Genomic DNA, 18,307 nt, shown 5'->3' with positions numbered 1-18,307 from the left:
CAGCAGCATTTTTATGCTGTAAGAATCTCCCCCTTTCCTTTCTGCTTCGGGGCACTCACTGGAGTACCTGATCAACTGTTACTCTCAAAACATTGCAGGTGTTATCTCCAACCTGTGAAAGGGTCTTAAAACCTGATTGCATATTAAGATGCATACACACACACACACACACACACACACACATATATATATATATATATATATATTATGTGTATCAGCCCTCCTCGTCCCCACAGGGTATAATAACACAAATAATCAAGAGAACAAAGAAATAAGCTTCATTGTCTTCTCGCTGTGTGCGTGTGTGTCTTGTTAGGCGTGTTCAAGACTTTGAGAGAACCGGTAATGATGGTGACTTTCTCATCCAGTGTAATTTTCTGCTTCACTTAAACAAGAGGAAGGAGAGTGGGAGAGGGGGGCTGGACGGCTCACAAGTCCACTTAATGAAGCACCTGTGCCAGTAGCCTCCCCTATGGGCAGCAATCTGTGGGTGGACTGCGGCAAGGAGAGAAGATGGATAGGAGGGGGAGGGAGGGAAGGATGGATAGCTGGAGGGTGGGTGGAGGAGGTTGGGCTGGTTGGCCACACATGATTGGGGACACCCCTTATGGCATATGAGGCAGAGGCAACAGGGAGGCTGAGATGGTGGGAGGGATAGCGGCATAGTCCACTTCCTCTCTCCTCAAACTGTGCTTGACCATATCAGCCCACTTAGGCCTGAAAGCTGATCTTGTATCCATCTCTGGGCTAATGGTGTAATCTCTTCATCTAATGGTGTCACAGTGGATGTTAAGAGGTGGGGTCAGAGGCAAAGCGCTCTACACAGGTCACCATCTGATTTGTCAGGATCACTAATGTCTCTGTACTCAACTCTTTAGACTTCACCTCATGCCCATGGAGATGTCTCACATCCACTGTAGCTATGTGGAGGAAATTAATATTCACGACATACTATACTGTTTAATTAGACATACTATGCTGTTTTTTTCTTAAATATTGTATGTTGTCATATGGGAGTATTGTTTACTGATACAAACTTGTCTTGTGTGACACCGCAGTGTGACCTGTGTTCACGATCGGCAGGAATTTAGCTACGTGGGAATTGCAGGGAAAAAAGAGAATTCAGCTAACTGTCACATGACAAGAAGATTTACTTTCTATAAAAGGAGAAAGCCAACTCTGTTCGTTTGGCTTTAACTGTGTAAGGTGAGTGGATTGTTAAACTGCTCCATTTTTGCACATCTTATAATAAAGTTGTTGTTTGAAATAATCTTCAGTCCCTCTTCCTATAGAATTTTTACCACACCAACCCCTGTGGTAGCAATTCTATAGGTTGTGGTAGAAATGATATATATCAGTACCAGTCAAAAGTTTGGAAACACCTTGTCATTCAATGGTTTTCCTTTATTTTTACTATTTTCTACATTGTAGAATAGTAGTGAATACATCAAAACTATGAAATAACACATATGGAATCATGTAGTAACCAAAAAAGTTTTAAAACAAATCCAAATAAAGATAAACATACATTTACATATATATCTTTTCTTCAATATATCGATTCTTCAAAGTAGCCACCCTTTGCCTTGACAGCTTTGCACACTCTCGGCACGCTCAACCAGCTTCACCTGGAATGCTTTCCCAGCAGTCTTGAAGAAGTTCCCACATATGATGAAGACTTGTTGGCTGCTTTTCCTTCACTCTGCAGTCCAACTCATCGCAAACCATCTCAACTGGGTTGAGGTCAGGTGATCGTGGGGGCCAGGTCATCTGATGAAGCACTCCATCACTCTCCTTCTTGGTCAAATAGCCCTTACATAGCCGGATGGTTTGTTGGGTCATTGTCTAAGCGCAAACCACATGGGATGGCGTATCGCTGCAGAATGCTATGGTAGCTATGCTATGCTGGTTAAGTGTGCTTGAAATGTAAATAAATCACTGACAGTGTCACCAGCAAAGCACCCCCACACCATCACACCTCTTCCATGCTTCACGGTGGGAACCACATATGTGGAGATCATCCGTTCACCTACTCTGCGTCTCACAAACACAAGGCGGATGGAACCAAAAATCTCAGATTTGGACTCATCAAACCAAAGGACAGATTTCCACCGGTCTAATGTCCATTCCTCATGTTTCTTGGCCCAAGCAAGTCATCTTACTGGTGTCCTTTAGTAGTGGTTTCTTTGGAGCAATTTGACCATGAAGCCCTGATTCAAGCAGTTTCCTCTGAACAGTTGAAGTTGAGATGTGTGTTACTTGAACTCTGAAGCATTAACTTGGGCTGCAATTCCTGAGGCTGGTAACTAACAAACTTATCCTCTGCAGCAGAGGTAACTCTGAGTCTTGCTTTCCTGTGGCAGTCCTCATGAGACAGTTTGATCAAAGCGCTTGATGGTTTTTGCAACTGCATTTGAAGAACCTTTCAAAGTTCTTGACATTTTCAGGATTGACTGACCTTCATGTCTTAAAGTAATGTCTTTGCTTATTTGAGCGGTCCTTGCCATAATAATAATAATTTCTGCTTACTACATCATTCCTTACGTTATTTCATAGTTTTGATGTCGTCACTATTATTCTACAATGTAGAAAATAGTAAAAATAAAGAGAAACCCTTGCATCAGTAGGTTTGTCCAAACTTTGACTGGTACTGTATATGTGTGAGTGTGTGAGTGCCTATACTCGTGGGTACCGAAAAAAAAAAAAGTCCCAACAAGGATAGTAAAACAAGGAAAATTCTCCCTCGTGGGGATATTTCCCAGTTATTTTAGAGGTTAGAGGTTAGGTTTAGGGTTACAATTAGGGGTAATGGTTAGGTTTAAGGGTCCGGGAAAACTGGATTTTGAGTGGAAATACATTTTAGGTCCCCACAATGATAGTAAAACAGAGAGAGAGAATGTCTGTCTGCATTAGGCTTACCTTATTGTGTCATCCATCAGGCGGTCAGAGCTGCAAGGAGAGAGAGGAGAAAAGAGAAGAAGGAGATGGTTAGTTTCTGAGGTGAGACAGCAGCAGTGTGGTGATATGGGGGAGACTTTATCTCCACATCTCTCTGGGAGTCAGGATCAGGGAAAAAGCAATCGATGCCAAGCTACCCAGAGTTCTGATCAGGTCCATGGGCTCGCTGCGCTTGGCCGGGAACCCCCTTCCCTCCCTCCCCAGCAGCACCCAGCCTAATAGAGCCGATGAGCTGAAATACTCAACTTTGATTTATGTTATGGGCCTTCATTCCAATTTCTCATTGACTTCAATGCATGATTTACAAGAAAATACAGAGTTGCTTTTGTGCATCTTGAGTTAGGATGAGGAACCACTGAATGTATCACAGGGCACAGATGGGGTCATAAATACCAAATTATTTGATGGGATTGCTTATGACAGCTGTTGTGTCACCTTTATGACAGCTCCATGGCATTGCATTCACTGAGGTGAAAGGTCACATGAAACATTCATAACAGGAGTCATGTCCTGTCCACACACATCAGCCTGCAGTCAGGGATAGCATTGTCAACACAGTATGGTACTACTACGGCTTTCTCTATAGCCGACATAGAGTAGACTTTATTGGCTACAGCAGCATTGCGGTTATCTTCACAAATCAAATATTTATTGAATCAAAAAACATATATATAAAATGTTATCTTGTCAATTTTTTCAACTAAAACAACCTCTCTCAGAGCCGCATAAAACTGTTAAATAAATCTTCGGCCTAATTCTTTAGAATGTCATGTCATTGTCAGGTGGTTTCAGGGGAGGTGTGGAAAACATATCTATACTGTGATCTGTCCATCCATCTCTACATCTCCTAAAAAGGAGGAATGACTGTCTAGCAGGTTTCAGCTCCATTACATGTATAATACGTAGAAGCGAGAGAAAGGCCGCACTAAGCTCCTAAAGTGCTTTCCTTCACTCTCTCCCTCCAACCCTCGCTCTGAGCTAGCCTAGCACTAACACCACAGCTAACACTTTGCATGATAATGCTGCATGACCAGACAGGAGGGGGTCGAAGGAGGGAGGGGGTGAGAAACCCTCTCCTGAATGTACAGTTGAAGTCGGAGGTTTACATACACTTAGGTTGGAGTCATTAAAACTTGTTTTTCAACCAGGCCACAAATGTCTTGTTAACAAACTATAGTTTTGGCAAGTCGGTAAGGACATCTACTATGTGCATGACAAGTAATTATTCCAACAATTGTTTACATATTATTTCACTGTATCACAATTCCAGTGGGTCAGAAGTTTACATACACTAAGTTGATTGTGCCTTTAAACAACTTGGAAAATTCCAGAAAATTATGGACATGGCTTTAGAAGCTTCTGATTGACTGAAATTATGTCAATTAGCCTATTGGAGGTGTGCCTGTGTATGTATTTCATGGCCTACCTTCAAACTCAGTGCCTCTTTGCTTGACATCATGGGAAAATCAAAATAAATAAGCCAAGGCCTCAGAAAAAAATGATAGACCTCCACAAGTCTGGTTTATCCTTGGGAGCAATTTCCAAAATGCCTGAAGGTACCACGTTCATCTGTACAAACAATAGTAAACAAGTATAAACACCATGGGACCATGCAGCTGTCATACCGCTCAGGAAGGAGACGTGTTCTGTCTCCTAGAGATGAACGTACTTGTGTGAAAATTTCAAATCAATCCCAGAACAACAGCAAAGGACCTTGTGAAGATGCGAGAGGAAACAAGTACAAAAGTAACTATATCCACAGTAAGACAAGTCCTATATCGACATAACCTGAAAGGCCGCTCAGCAAGGAAAAAGCCACTGCTCCAAAACCGCCATAAAAAAGCCAGACTACGGTTTACAACTGCACATGGGGACAAAGATTGTACTTTTTGGAGAAATGTCCTCCGGTCTGATGAAACAAATATATAATTGTTTGGCCATCGTTATGTTTGGAAGAAAAGGGGGGATGCTTGCAAGCCGAAGAACACCATCCCAACCATGAAACATTGGGGTGGCAGCATCATGTTGTGGGGGTGTTTTGCTACAGGAGGGACTGGTACACTTCACAAAATAGATGGCATCATGAGGCAGGAAAATTGTGTGGATATATTGAAGCAACATCTCAAGACATCAGTCAGGAAGTTAAAGCTTGGTCGCAAATGGGTCTTCCAAATGGACAATGACCCCGAGCATACTTCCAAAGTTGTGACAAAATGGCTTAAGGACAACAAAGTCAAGGTATTGGAGTGGCCATCACAAAGCCCTGACCTCAACCCTATAGAACATTTGTGGGCAGAACTGAAAAAGTGTGTGCGAGCAAGGAGGCACAAACCTGACTCAGTTACACCAGCTCTGTCAGGAGGAATGGGCCAAAATTCACCCAACTTATTGTGGGAAGCTTGTGGAAGGCTACCTGAAACGTTTGACCCAAGCTAAACAATTTAAAGGCAATGCTACCAAATACTAATTGAGTGTATGTAAACTTCTGACCCACTGGGAATGTGATGAAATAAATAAAAGCTGAAATAAATCATTCTCTACTATTATTCTGACCTTTCACATTCTTAAAATAAAAGTGGTGATCCTACTTCAACTGTATGCATGTATTCATACCACTCCTGACTTCCTACTACCCATGGTACCTCATCCTATCCCAGTCTTGTTGTTTATGTGGGGTGTCACCTCATACGGTGTCAGCCAACCCATTGAAGACAAAGCCTGTGAGATTAGCACTGTTAGCACCGTGCTGCTAACTGTTATTAATGGCCCCAGTTGCTGCTGACGAGGCACTTTACTAGATCTCTCCTTCTCTCAAGCTATAGTCTCTATCCCTGTCCTATATTGTTACAAAGCTCTCTTTAGGCAGCAATATGGAAATGGCTAACTCCCTAATTTCCCACAACATCATCTCTCCCTTCATCCCTCTCTCTTTCAGCTAGCCTAGCGCTAACACCCCAGGTAACACTTTGCATGCTAATGCTGCATAACCAGACAGGAGGGAAGGAGGGAGGGAGGGAGGGAAGGGGATGAGGGACCCTCTCCTGAATGTATATCTGAGAGGTGTGCTATATCACTTTCACTGTCAGTCAAAGTCAGGCTTACATCATAGCTTCCACCTAAATTCACCTGGTCAGTCTAGGTCATTGAAAGAGCAGGTGTTCATAACGTTTTGTAAACTCAGTGTATACTGGACTTGAATATGAACACACAGACAAAATAGTACCACTCCTAACCTCTTACTGCCCACAGTTCCCAATCCTATCCTTCAAACAAATAGCTTTGCTATCATCCCTAGCCCCCCATCACTGTGACACAGTACCAATCACCTCAGAGCTCATCTTCAGACACAGCTAATAGCCTGTTTAGTTGGTGTGTCACCTCATACAGTGTCATTTATCTGCAGCCAACCCGTTGATGACATATTAAGCCTGTGAGCACTGTTAGCAATGTGCTGCTAATTGTTATAAATGGTCCGTTGCTGCTGACGCCCTTTACTCCGTCTCTCTTCCTGTCCTTCAGCAATAGTCTCAGTGACATTGGACCCCCCATTTAGTGGTTGTACAGAGAGCCTCACACACAGGTTATCCAAAAAAGTATGGAGCTTAAAAACAGGTAAATTACTACTAGCTTACCCTAGACTCATTCATCTACATTAGGTCAAATGAATAAAAGTGTAGGCTGCCTCTCACCTAGGGTGGGAGTTCTGTAACTAAGTATTTATTGATGAACCAAACACAAACAAGTCTATTGCTATTATCCCAAATTGTTGTTACAGAGCTCTCTTTAGGCAACAGCATGGAACTGGCCAACTCCCTCATTTCCCCTAAGACCACAGAAAATTCCAAAATGAAGTTGATCTTCCCTTCTCCCTCCCCCAGTTTAACTTGAACACATTTGTCGGATGGCTGTCCTTTGTAGGTGTGATGAGATAATGGCTAACGTCGTGAAGTGTCTCAACAGACAGAATTAATGTTGTGAATCTGAACTACAGTGAATGCAACACAGCCAGCTGCACACAGAGACCAGGCACTGCTTCACAGTATGTCTCAAATGGCACCCTATTCCCTATATTAGACAGTGAACTACTTTTGACGGGCCCTGGTCAAAAGTAGTGCACTATATAGGGAATAAGGTGCTATTTCTTCAGAGTGGAAGAGAGAAGAGCCAGGAAGCATTGCACTTCCTGTATGTATATATTACAGCATTATGGATGCTAACCAATTAGAATGGAGCTAATGGTGGTGGGATGGGATGACTGTTACAGTATATGGGCAATGGGCAGCATCATACAATAAATAATGCTGTAATGGAAATACTGTACACATACTGAAGACAAGGCCATCTGCTGCACCTGTAGCTCTGTGTGGCTTTTAAAAAGGAGCACCCCCGCCCCACCCTTTTCCTGAACCGACCGACCGAGAGCGAGTGTGTGTGTGTGTGTGTGAGTGTGTGCGCGCGTGCGTGGACAGGTTAATTAATCCCGAGGTATATTGTTGTGATGTTGATGGAACCAGGCAGTAACATCTAAACTAGAGATAATGAGGTTTAGCTGGAGCCAGTCAGAGTAAATCATTTGTTTGGTCTTCCAGGCCCTGGATGACTAAGAGGGATGGGCTCAGGAGAACCAGGATCTTGCTCCCCTGAGAGGGAGAGTCCCCAGAGTCTTCTTCCCTACCCTGGAGGAAGAGGGCATGGCGAGAACTCTCCTCCATCTAGTTCCACAGAGCCTAATAACCTCTGAGCAGGCACACATATTCTTCTAGTGTCACAGTCCCCCCCTTGCGGCTCAAGTTGCTCATCAAAAACAATTGTCACAGCACTTTATTTCCTAATTTAAATCAATACTGGTAATGTCTCAGAGAAAATAGGATAAACAAAAACAAAGTAGCAGTCAGTAGTGAGTTTAGTTCTCCCTTCATGGGAACAGGACACCAGAGAGTATTGCTTGGTCATTGGTGGACAAACCTCAATTATTGGTCGGAACAATTATGATTTTATATTCTGCTAGACAGGATGCGATTGTGATAGTCAAAGCAATTGTAATCATGTCGTACACAACAGTACTACACAATGTCTCGGCTTTGCGAAAGCACACACACTTCATCCCATATCCCCCCCCCCCCCCCAGTGATTCATGTCCTCCGGGGGCAGTAGGGGATGCGGGCTTGGCCATCCTTCCATCCTGTGCCACCTGGCTTTACTGAGAGAGACAGATCTGACTGGCAAGGCCCTCTTTTTACTAATGGGCTGACCCCTGCCTGACAACCACATATTTTATGGTTAGGACAGGAAGGAACAGCACAACTCGAGGAAGGGGAGAAAGAGAGTGGGGGGGCAGCACGACAGAGGGAGGAGGACAGCGAGAGGGAAGGGCAGCAAGACTAGGAGAGGAGGGAGAGAAAGGAGGGCGAGGCGAGTATAGAGCTAAGTTGGTCTGGCTCGTGTCCAAGGGGAAGAAATAGGTAGTCAAATCAGGGCAGAGATCTTGATCATCAGGGCGGAGTTCTTGATTATCAGGGTGGAGAGTGTAGACAATAGAGTAGGAGGGGAAACAATATTATGGTTATTTAGTGAGATGTTTTAACATCTGTCTCACTTCCAACAAATACACAAGTTGTGTGTTCCTACACAAAACTGTTGTAGCTTCTTTTCAAACCATTATGAGTACAACTGCATTTGGTGAGATGGTTAAACCATGTTTAGTTTAACCATTTCATTGCTCTGAAAATAACATGTCCGTTATGTCTTGATTCCTGTTTTAAAACTTCCTGGAACATAAAAAGGGGGTTGTTATGGGACATTGGCTGCGTTGGGATTATCTACCCTTCCTGAAGCGTGTACTTTTAAATCTCTGATCCACCTCTACGCAGACGACACCATTCTGTATACATCTGGCCCTTCTTTGGACACCGTGTTAACAACCCTCCAGGCAAGCTTCAATGCCATACAACTCTCCTTCCGTGGCCTCCAATTGCTCTTAAATACAAGTAAAACTAAATGCATGCTCTTCAACCGATCGCTACCTGCACCTGCACGCCTGTCCAACATCACTACTCTGGACGGCTCTGACTTAGGTATTTGTAGTTGTCCACGTATTCTAGGTGTCAGGTTAGACTGTAAACTCTCCTTCTAGACCCACATCAAACATCTCCAATCCAAAGTTAAATCTAGAATTGGCTTCCAATTTCGCAAACAAAGCATCCTTCACTCATGCTGCCAAACATACCCTTGTAAAACTGACCATCCTACCAATCCTCGACTTCAGCGATGTCATTTACAAAATAGCCTCCAATACCCTACTCAACAAATTGGATGCAGTCTATCACAGTGCAATCCGTTTTGTCACCAAAGCCCCATATACTACCCACCATTGCGACCTGTACGCTCTCGTTGGCTGGTCCTCGCTTCATACTCGTCGCCAAACCCACTGGCTCCATGTCATCTACAAGACCCTGCTAGGTAAAGTCCCCCTTATCTCAGCTCGCTGGTCACCATAGCATCTCCCACCTGTAGCACACGCTCCAGCAGGTATATCTCTCTAGTCACCCCCAAAACCAATTCTTTCTTTGGCCGCCTATCCTTCCAGTTCTCTGCTGCCAATGACTGGAATGAACTACAAAAATCTCTGAAACTGGAAACACTTATCTCCCTCACTAGCTTTAAGCACCAACTGTCAGAGCAGCTCACAGATTACTGCACCTGTTCATAGCCCACCTATAATTTAGCCCAAACAACTACCTCTTTCCCAACTGTATTTATTTTATTATTTATTTATTTTGCTCCTGTGTACCCCATTATTTTTATTTCTACTTTGCACATTCTTCCACCGCAAATCTACCATTCCAGTGTTTTACTTGCTATATTATATTTACTTGGCCACCATGGCCTTTTTTGCCTTTACCTCCCTTATCTCACCTCATTTGCTCACATCGTATATAGACTTGTTTATACTGTATTATTGACTGTATGTTTGTTTTACTCCATGTGTAACTGTGTCGTTGTGTGTGTCAAACTGCTTTGCTTTATCTTGGCCAGGTCGCAATTGTAAATGAGAACTTGTTCTCAACTTGCCTACCTGGTTAAATAAAGGTGAAATATTTTTTTAAATCCATGAGGGGGAGTGTATAAGGAATGGACTGGTGTGAGGAATATGGTGGAAACTCCTTCCAGCTAGGCTTGCACCAATCCAACGCATGATTGTTAGTGAACGAGTGCACACCCCGAGAACTGGAACGAAGCCAGGTTGTCCATATGAAGGGACCATCTGGACTATAGGTGTCAGGACAGGAGGACCAATAGGAATGCAGCAAATGACCATGAGGAGATGGAGGATAGTGGTTTAAAATAATTACTCTGCAAAGTCACTGGTGGAGGGACACCATAGCCAAAAGGCAGTGTTCTCATATGGTACCTGACCAGTCAGACCTCTGAAGGCCAGATGGGTCACACATACAAACAGGTGTTCCATCCCAATACAAACGGTCTTAACCTCGCACAGTTACATCAGCCACAGCATCACACATGTACCACCAAAACATAGCCCATGGTAAAAAATACAAAATAAAGGCTGGATACTGCATTATGAATAACCATAAAAGGTATTTACCCCTTTGTTGCACATTTTTCCCATTTTGTCAAGAGGAGATAAAACATTCAGTTTTAAAGCTGTTTTGGTAAAAGTCTGAGGGATGGGGCTGGAGAACTACTCTTACATTCATAGCTCTGAACGTAAAGACTGTCCATCCACGGAATGAAAATGATAGTTTACCATGTTTTGAATGGTTCTGATTGGGTAAGAAAGTTGCACTAAGCTCATGTGGCATAATTTATATTCTTCAAGAATCAATGGCTATATCTCAGAAAAGTCCCAAAAAAGGATGTATTGATCTCACAGTAGCTTTAAAAAGTTGCTAAGACCAAATGCTTCCAGGGTCTAAGGCAACAAAATTGTGAAAACTGTGCAAATCCACCTACATTCATAGATTATCAAATTGTAAAGCTGTTTTTGTCAAACTTAGCATGCACGCACATATTGGTTCAGAAAAATACACAGGCGTCTGATTCTAACCATGGCTTGTTAGTCAAGAACCAAAAAGCAGTACTGGTACCTTGACGTCAATGAACACACAGCTACAACATTTCCACCCAGTCAGCAGATAAGGTCTATTGGACACTTAACTCCACACAAATCTGTAAAGTTGATCATGTTATTTTGGGCTCATCACAGGCATAAGAGTCCGAATCAATCAGAAAAACCATCAAGACAGAAAACGAGACGACACAAATCAACGTGAAACAACTCTCCATCCGGTAGAAAGAAGGTAATGTTGCTCCTGGCTCTATTGGCTCCTGTAGCCGTCCACTCTCAGTAAACCCTGCCTTTATAATGTGCTGACATCTACAACCATGACAACACCCAACCCAGCAGCATCTACAGCTTCTACCTACTTGGCCCAACGTCCAGCGTGCAGGTGTACTGGCCACTGGCGGCAGGGTGGACGGCACAGGCGATGGGATCACTACAAGAGAGGGTTTGGCAAAGCAGATGGAGAGTATTGGCTGGGGCTGGAGGACATATTCCATCTCACCCGGAGGAGGAAGTATGAGGACGGACATGAGCTGAGGAAGGACATGGAGGACTTTGATGGGAAACGAGAGAGTTTGCCAAGTACTCCTCCTCTGTGGGTCCAGGAGCCGACGACGACATACTGCACATCGCTGGATTCACCAACGGGGAAGCAGGTGACTCAATGTCCTACCACAGCGGTCAAAAGTTGACAGAGATCAAGACGTGATATTGATTTAAACTGCACTTGAGAGTTAATGAGGGCGTTTTGGTATAATGTGTGTGCTCTGACAAGCCCTAATGGTGTGTATGTATGGGGAGTTGATGATTACTTCCTTCCCGTTGGTGTTAACTAGCGTTCCTGGAAAGATGACCTCTCTTAAGTCTATCAGCATGAGACCTGCAGTCTCTCTGGCCACTCTAGAGGAGTAGTGCGACAGTGTCTTCCCATCGGTCTTACAGCTGTTGATGACCGAAAGCCTCATTTATACCCTACGCAAGTATGCAATTCAAGACTGCAATTAGCTACTCATTGGAGCTTGAGTAAAGATCCGAATCAAATTAGCTTCTAAACTTTTTAGGACTAACTATTTGGCTAGAGACAAAGACTTAGGATGTAAGCCATATAAAAAAGGTGCCAAAATCAATATAAAAAGTGTCTCAATAGGGCGTTGGGCCACAACGAGCCACTTCAGTGCACCTGTGCATAGATTCTACAAGTGTCTGGAACTCTATTGTAGGGATGAAAAAAAAAAAAAAAAAAAAGAGTACAAAATAAGAAAAATGACATTGTAGTGCAACATGCGTCAAATTAATGAGCCAATGAAATGGCCCAATGCTGCCGTTTTTGGATCAATATGAAATAATTTCTGGGTAACAATTAAGTACCCTACTGTAATAGATTTCCATTCAAAAGGAAAAAAGTTTTAGCAAAAATAATTCAAGCAAGAATTGTTCTAGGACAGTCTGGGAGTGGTCTGAGCAGGAAGGGGTAACTGAAAACTAGCTGTTATTGGCAGAAAGGTTTACATTCTTTGTTATTGGTCTATTAATCATGGTGACAGCTTGGTGAGGATAGTGGTGAGGGGGGTAAGGAGGACAGCTGGGTGAGAGTGAGGGGTTGACACCCACCTGACAAAGCTGTTATTAGAGGTTGATTGAATTAATAAAAGGCAAGGTGGCCAATGGAAGGAAGAAAGGATGACTGGTAAAAGTCTGGACCTTCACCATCAGTCTGCTGTGGTGCTCAGCTAGTAAATCATTAGGTGCAGAAGGGGGGGGACGACGACTGAGAGCTGCGGTGGAAGCTGATTCATGGCATTTTTATAAGCGCCAATGAGACTGGGGACGGATTTGTGTGTTGCGCACTCGCTCTCAGGCTTTATGGTTCAGTTGTAGAGGGGAGGTAGGACAAGATAGGGATGTGTGTATCCTCACGGCGGGCACAGCTACAACCAGGGTATTCTCCATCCTGCCTCTTAGCTCAGTGCTCTGTTGTTGCGGTCATTAAAATCAGCCATTAGAACAAAGCGTATTCTCTGTGGCCTTGCAATTTATCCTCTAGAAACCTACCTTTTCTAGGAGCAAAACTTCCCAACAAGTGCAGAGATCAATGACTCAGTGAAGCACCAATGTCCAGGAACAACTGCATTGCGGAAGGCATCCACACACTACTGCATTCTGTCACACACTGTCCACAATGCCTCCTAAATCAGAAAGAAACTACTTGGATTAACCTTCATAACTTTTTCAGATAGAAACTTCTGTACTGTCTTGATAACTTTTCTGAGACAAAGGGGGTGAGGGAGCAGATCGATGCCAGATTAGGAAATCAAATAGCTAATTAAACAGGCATGGCTCCAAGGCTCAGTGGTGCTGTCAATCATCCAGTGAGGAAAATTGACCCTGTTATGTGATCAATCAAATTGGACCTCGTGATTCTTCAACCATGATCAATCAGCCTCAGCTCTGCTAGGAGTATGTCCGTTTCATTGATGGATCAAACAAGACAGATATTGGAGAAAGATTGTTTTTTGTTTTTGTTTAAAAAGTGTCTTGTTACAGCTTCTCATTGGGACTGTGTGTGTGAGAGAGATATTTATGTCCACGCTCCTGAGAACTGACACAAACGGAGGGAGGGAGAAATGGTGTGTGTGAGATAGTACTGGCATGAGAGGTGATGGGGAGACACCATGAGGAAGAAAAGGAGGTAGATGAAATCACGTGAGTGTGAAGAAGACTGGAAAAACACTGAGTGTACAAAACATTAAGAACATCTTCCTGATATTGAGTTGCACCCCCCCTTTGGTGTCGAAAACCTTCCACAGGGATGCAGGCCCATGTTGACTCCAATGCTTCCCATAGTTGTGTCAAGTTGGCTGGATGTCCTTTGAGTGGTGGACCGTTCTTGATACACACGCAAAACTGTTGAGTATGAAAATCCCAACATCATCCTTTTCAATAGAAAGTGCAAACATAAAGGCATAACATTAAGTTCTTAACAGTCAGGTCATAACAATAGAAAAAGCATGACATTTTCTTTTTTACTTCAGCTGTCATCTTCCTTTTTTAATAGTAATTTAATTATTTAAGAAAAAAATATAGATTTTAATTAACCGAGGGCAAGTTAACAGTCCCTTGCTTAGAGTAAGCCTGTGGCTTGCACAGCCGACCCACCCGTGAGTAAGTATTGGCTCTGACAGGGGTAGGATTAGGGGCACGAGCTGGAGAGCTTGGTGAGGTAGAAGCCTCACCTTCAGTTGGCCCATGTCTCAATTCTGCGCCCCTTACCCTTAGGCCTGGACTGTGATCCAGCTCATCTAGGTGAGTGTATGGCGTGTTCTGGTTTGTCTGCTCTGCTACACGCAGATCCACCCGATTGCGACAATAGAGGGAGCCACCAACATCCACCAGGTAAGAACGTGGTGCAACTCTCTGCAGGCATGTGCCCAGCCTCCAAAGTCCTGTGTGGTCTCCCGGCAGCGGTTTCATCCTTATCGTTTCACCCATCTCCAGCTCTGGTAGGTCCCGAGCAGTCCGGTCGTAGAAGCACTTAGCGAGCTGCTTTCTGTGACGCAGTTTGTCCGTGACGCCAACCATGACGCAGGGCTTAAGTAGCTTGTTAGCTACAGGGATGGTAGTCTTCAGACGTCTGGACAGAAGGCGTTGTGCTGGGCTGCTGTCCATGTTTTCGGTGGGTGTGTTCCTCCACTGTAAGATGGCTTCCATGGGTCGTTGCTGTCGCGCAAGGCCCTGCTTAACAGTTTTTTTGCAATCTTGACAGCTGATCCTGCCTTGCCATTTGCTTTTGGGTGTCTTGGAGACGAGGTCACGTGGTCAAACTCCCATTCTGAGGCGAAACGCTTGAACTGTGCAGTGAATTGTGGGCCATTGTCCGTGATTACCTTGTCAGGCTGACCTTGCCTTGCAAACTGCGCCTTGCAGCGCTTTATGACCGTCTCTGCAGACAAGTCAGGGAGCAGTTCAATTTCCCAAAAGTCAGAGTAGTGATCAACTGGACCTTTCGAGATGAGATCAGCTAGTCCTTTTGTCTGTGGCTGAATAAGTCCATGCTGACAATTTGCCAGGCCCTTGTGGGCAGTTCGTGTGACATCATGGTTTCCTTTTGCTGTTCATGAGCGTACTCATTGCATGTGGTACAGTTGCTGACAAAGTCTTTCATTTCTGCTTGCATGTTTGGCCAGTATAATGTTTCACGAGCCTGGCGGTAGCATGCATCACCTCCAACGTGACTGGAGTGTATGCGGGTAAGCATCTCTGGACGTAGTGATTTGGGAATAATGACCTTCTGACCTCTGAACAAGACGCCATTTTGCACGCTGATCTCATCTCGAAAGGTCCAGTATTCTCTCACTGTGAAAGGTGTCTCCTCTTTCAGGTATGGCCAACCTGCGAGAGCCATGGACTTCAGTGACTGTAGGTGTTTGTCCTTGTCAGTGTGTTGCCTTATCTGGGCTAGGCGGTGATCTGTGACGTTTAAGTAGTCTGCCTGATTGATCTGTTGAACATCTTGTTGTTCCTGCTGTAGCGAACAGATGGCCTGCCGCTGATAGACAGTGCCTCTGCCTGTACATTGTGTTGTTGCCCTGCTCAGTGTGTCGCTGATGTACATCTCTGGTCCTGGCTTGTAAATGACCTTCAGGCTGTAGTTTTGCAGAGTCAGGAGCATGCTTTGAAGCCTCTTGGGTGCGTTGAGGAGAGGTTTACTGAATATGGCAATGAGTGGTTTGTGGTCAGTTTCAGCGATGACCAGGTCTCGCCCATATAAGTAGTGATGGAATCGCTGGCAGGAGAAGACGATGCTGAGGCACTCTTTCTCAATTTGTGCATAGTTTTGTTCGGTGGGGGTGAGCGCTCTTCCTGCATAAGGCAGCATCCAAGTCCCCTTTGGCTGGAGTCGCTCTGGATTGTGACAGGCTTCGTGACGTCGTAGTAGCGCAACACTGGCATGGATGAAGCCAGAGATTTCATCTCCTGCACTGCGGCCTCGTGCTTGGGTAGCCAGTGCCATGGTGTGTCTTTGTCCAGCAACCGGCGCAGAGGCTCACAGACTTCTGATAGGTGTGGCATGAACTTTGCAAGATAGTTTGCAAAGCCGATGAGACGCTGTACTCCTTTTGCATCAGACGGGTTTGGCATGTCGAGGATCGCTCTGACCTTGTCTGGGTCCGGCTTCAGGCCTTTTGCCGAGAGAATGTGGCCATGGAAGTGGACGTCTTTCACCTTGAACTGCAGCTTCTTCAGGCCAAGGCGAAGCTTAACTGATCGGCAGCGCTCCATCAGTGCCAGGAGCTTCACATCGTGGTCACGTTCTGCTTCTTCGTCTGTGTCACCACTGCCTACGATCAGGACATCATTGGCGATGGGTTCAATGCCCTTGAGCCCAGCCAGTAACTCGTGCTGCTTACGTTGGTATATCTCAGGCGCCATTGAGACACCAAACGGGAGCTTGAGCCAGCGTTTCTGACCCCAGGGGGTCCAGAAGGTAGTCATGAGGCTGCTTTCTTCATCCAGCTTGCATTGAAGGAATGCATCTCGGGCATCCACCAAGGTGAAAATCCTGGCCTTGGGAAGCTTATAGAGGACACCCTCCAGTGTCGGCATGATGTAGTGGGATCGTTTCAGTGCTTGGTTCAGATGCTTTGGGTCGATGCAGACCCTCAGCTTCTCTGTTTTTTTCACTATGACCATATTGCTGATCCAGTCAGTTGGTTCAGTCACAGATGTCATGTGGCCATCGGCCTCATACTTGTCCAGCTGGGCCTTCACAGCCACTTTCATTGCAATGGGCACATTGCGAGGAGCACACTGGACTGGAGTGATGCTCTCATCCACTTCAAAGTGTACCTCCCAAAGGCACAGATTCAATGGGCATGTTGAATACATCATCATATCTGCTGAGTAGTTGTTCTTTGGACAGGGGTCCATGCTGGACATGATCCACAATGTGCAGGTCATTTGGTACAGTGAACTGCATCAGTCCCAGGCGTTCGCATGTAGAGCCTGAGAGGAGAGGATGTTGACTGGTTTTTACAATCTCAAACTCCAGCTTGTGTTTGCGTCCCCGAATAACACATTCGGTCTCAAAAGGTGCCCATAGAGCTCATTAGCTCTCCTGAGTACAGCTTTAGTCTAGTATCGCTGGGCAATAGATGTGTGTCAGGTGCCAGATTGATTTCGTCTTTGTAGCTCATTATGTTGCATGTAGCACCAGAATCCAGTTGACATTGTTGTTGCTTGTTGTGTAATCGTAGTGTCACAAACCATTTCTTCCATCGAGTGTACAGCCCCAATGGATTCATGCATGTAAATGTCACTTTCACTTTTCAGCTCTGAACATTGAGTGACATCATCAACACAGTGAATCTTGCCCTCACTCACCCTTCTTTTGCTATTGAGACACACTTTTGCAAAGTGATTATTAGTTCCACAAGCTCTGCATGGTTTTCCGTAGGCAGGGCAGTGCTCTTTGCCACGTGTGTGTGTATTCCCACAGTATTTACATGCTACGGGGCTCTCTGTGTTCACCGTTCGTGGTGAATTGCTCTGTTCGTGGTGAATTGCACGCCGGCGTGTATCGTCATTTGCAATTCCCAGCACTATTTTGTCACGAATCAATTCATCTTTCAATCCCCCGTATTCACAAGTGGCGGATTTCTCTCTCAAACGAGTTACAAAGTTGTGTACTGACTCACCCTCTTCCTGTTTACAGCTTCCGAAAACGAACCGCTCATAAATTACGTTTCTGGCGGGTTTGAAGTAATTCTCCAATGCATCCAATATAGCCTTTGCATCACACTGTTGTCGTGCTGTGAGGGTGAGATTGTGCCGGTAGATATGCCTGCATTCGCTGCCCATTAAACTCCTCAGAGTTGCAGCTTGTACCTCGTTGGCTTTCTCATGTAGACCGGTCGCCAGCGCATAGTCCTCGAATTCATCCCTGAAGTTGTCCCAATTAGTATTCCAGTCCCCTGTGAGAACCATGGGATTTGGTGGCGGAATTTTCGCTGCCATATCAATTGAATATGAGATTTCTTTGCCTTCAGTCATCGACGTAGGTAGTGATTCTAGCTAGCCAGCTAACAACGAGTTGATCAGTGTTGTGAGTAGGAAACGGCGTGTGTTCGCATATGGAACGTAACTGCGCCTATACTGTACTTAGCTACAAAAATAACAAACGTGTGTTTTCTGAGCCACTTCTGACACCATGTTTCTGTATGATATGTTAGATAAAGGAATAAAGACAGACACCAGGTTCAATAG

The 18,307-nt window shown here is 44.7% G+C and overlaps 1 protein-coding gene across 3 annotated transcripts in view; it reads right to left on the bottom strand.

Moving 5' to 3' along the window:
* The window catches only part of gosr1 (golgi SNAP receptor complex member 1), a 51,828-nt gene that overhangs the window by 11,704 nt on the left and 21,817 nt on the right, over positions 1-18,307 (bottom strand). For all 3 annotated transcript variants that reach the window (XR_016491341.1, XM_021582419.3, XM_021582420.3), the window contains exon 7: positions 2,920-2,949. Coding sequence is in view for 2 of the 3 variants with exons in the window: in XM_021582419.3 (XP_021438094.1) it covers positions 2,920-2,949 (30 nt within the window). In the remaining variant the exon portion in view is untranslated. The remainder of the gene's footprint in view (positions 1-2,919; positions 2,950-18,307) is intronic.

The sequence above is a fragment of the Oncorhynchus mykiss genome, chromosome 24 (assembly GCF_057628025.1).
Source record: "Oncorhynchus mykiss isolate SJ-2025 chromosome 24, ASM5762802v1, whole genome shotgun sequence".
Classification (NCBI taxonomy): Eukaryota; Metazoa; Chordata; class Actinopteri; order Salmoniformes; family Salmonidae; genus Oncorhynchus; species Oncorhynchus mykiss.
Note: the sequence above shows the minus strand (reverse complement) of the source record. Positions and strands in the feature narration are given on the sequence as shown.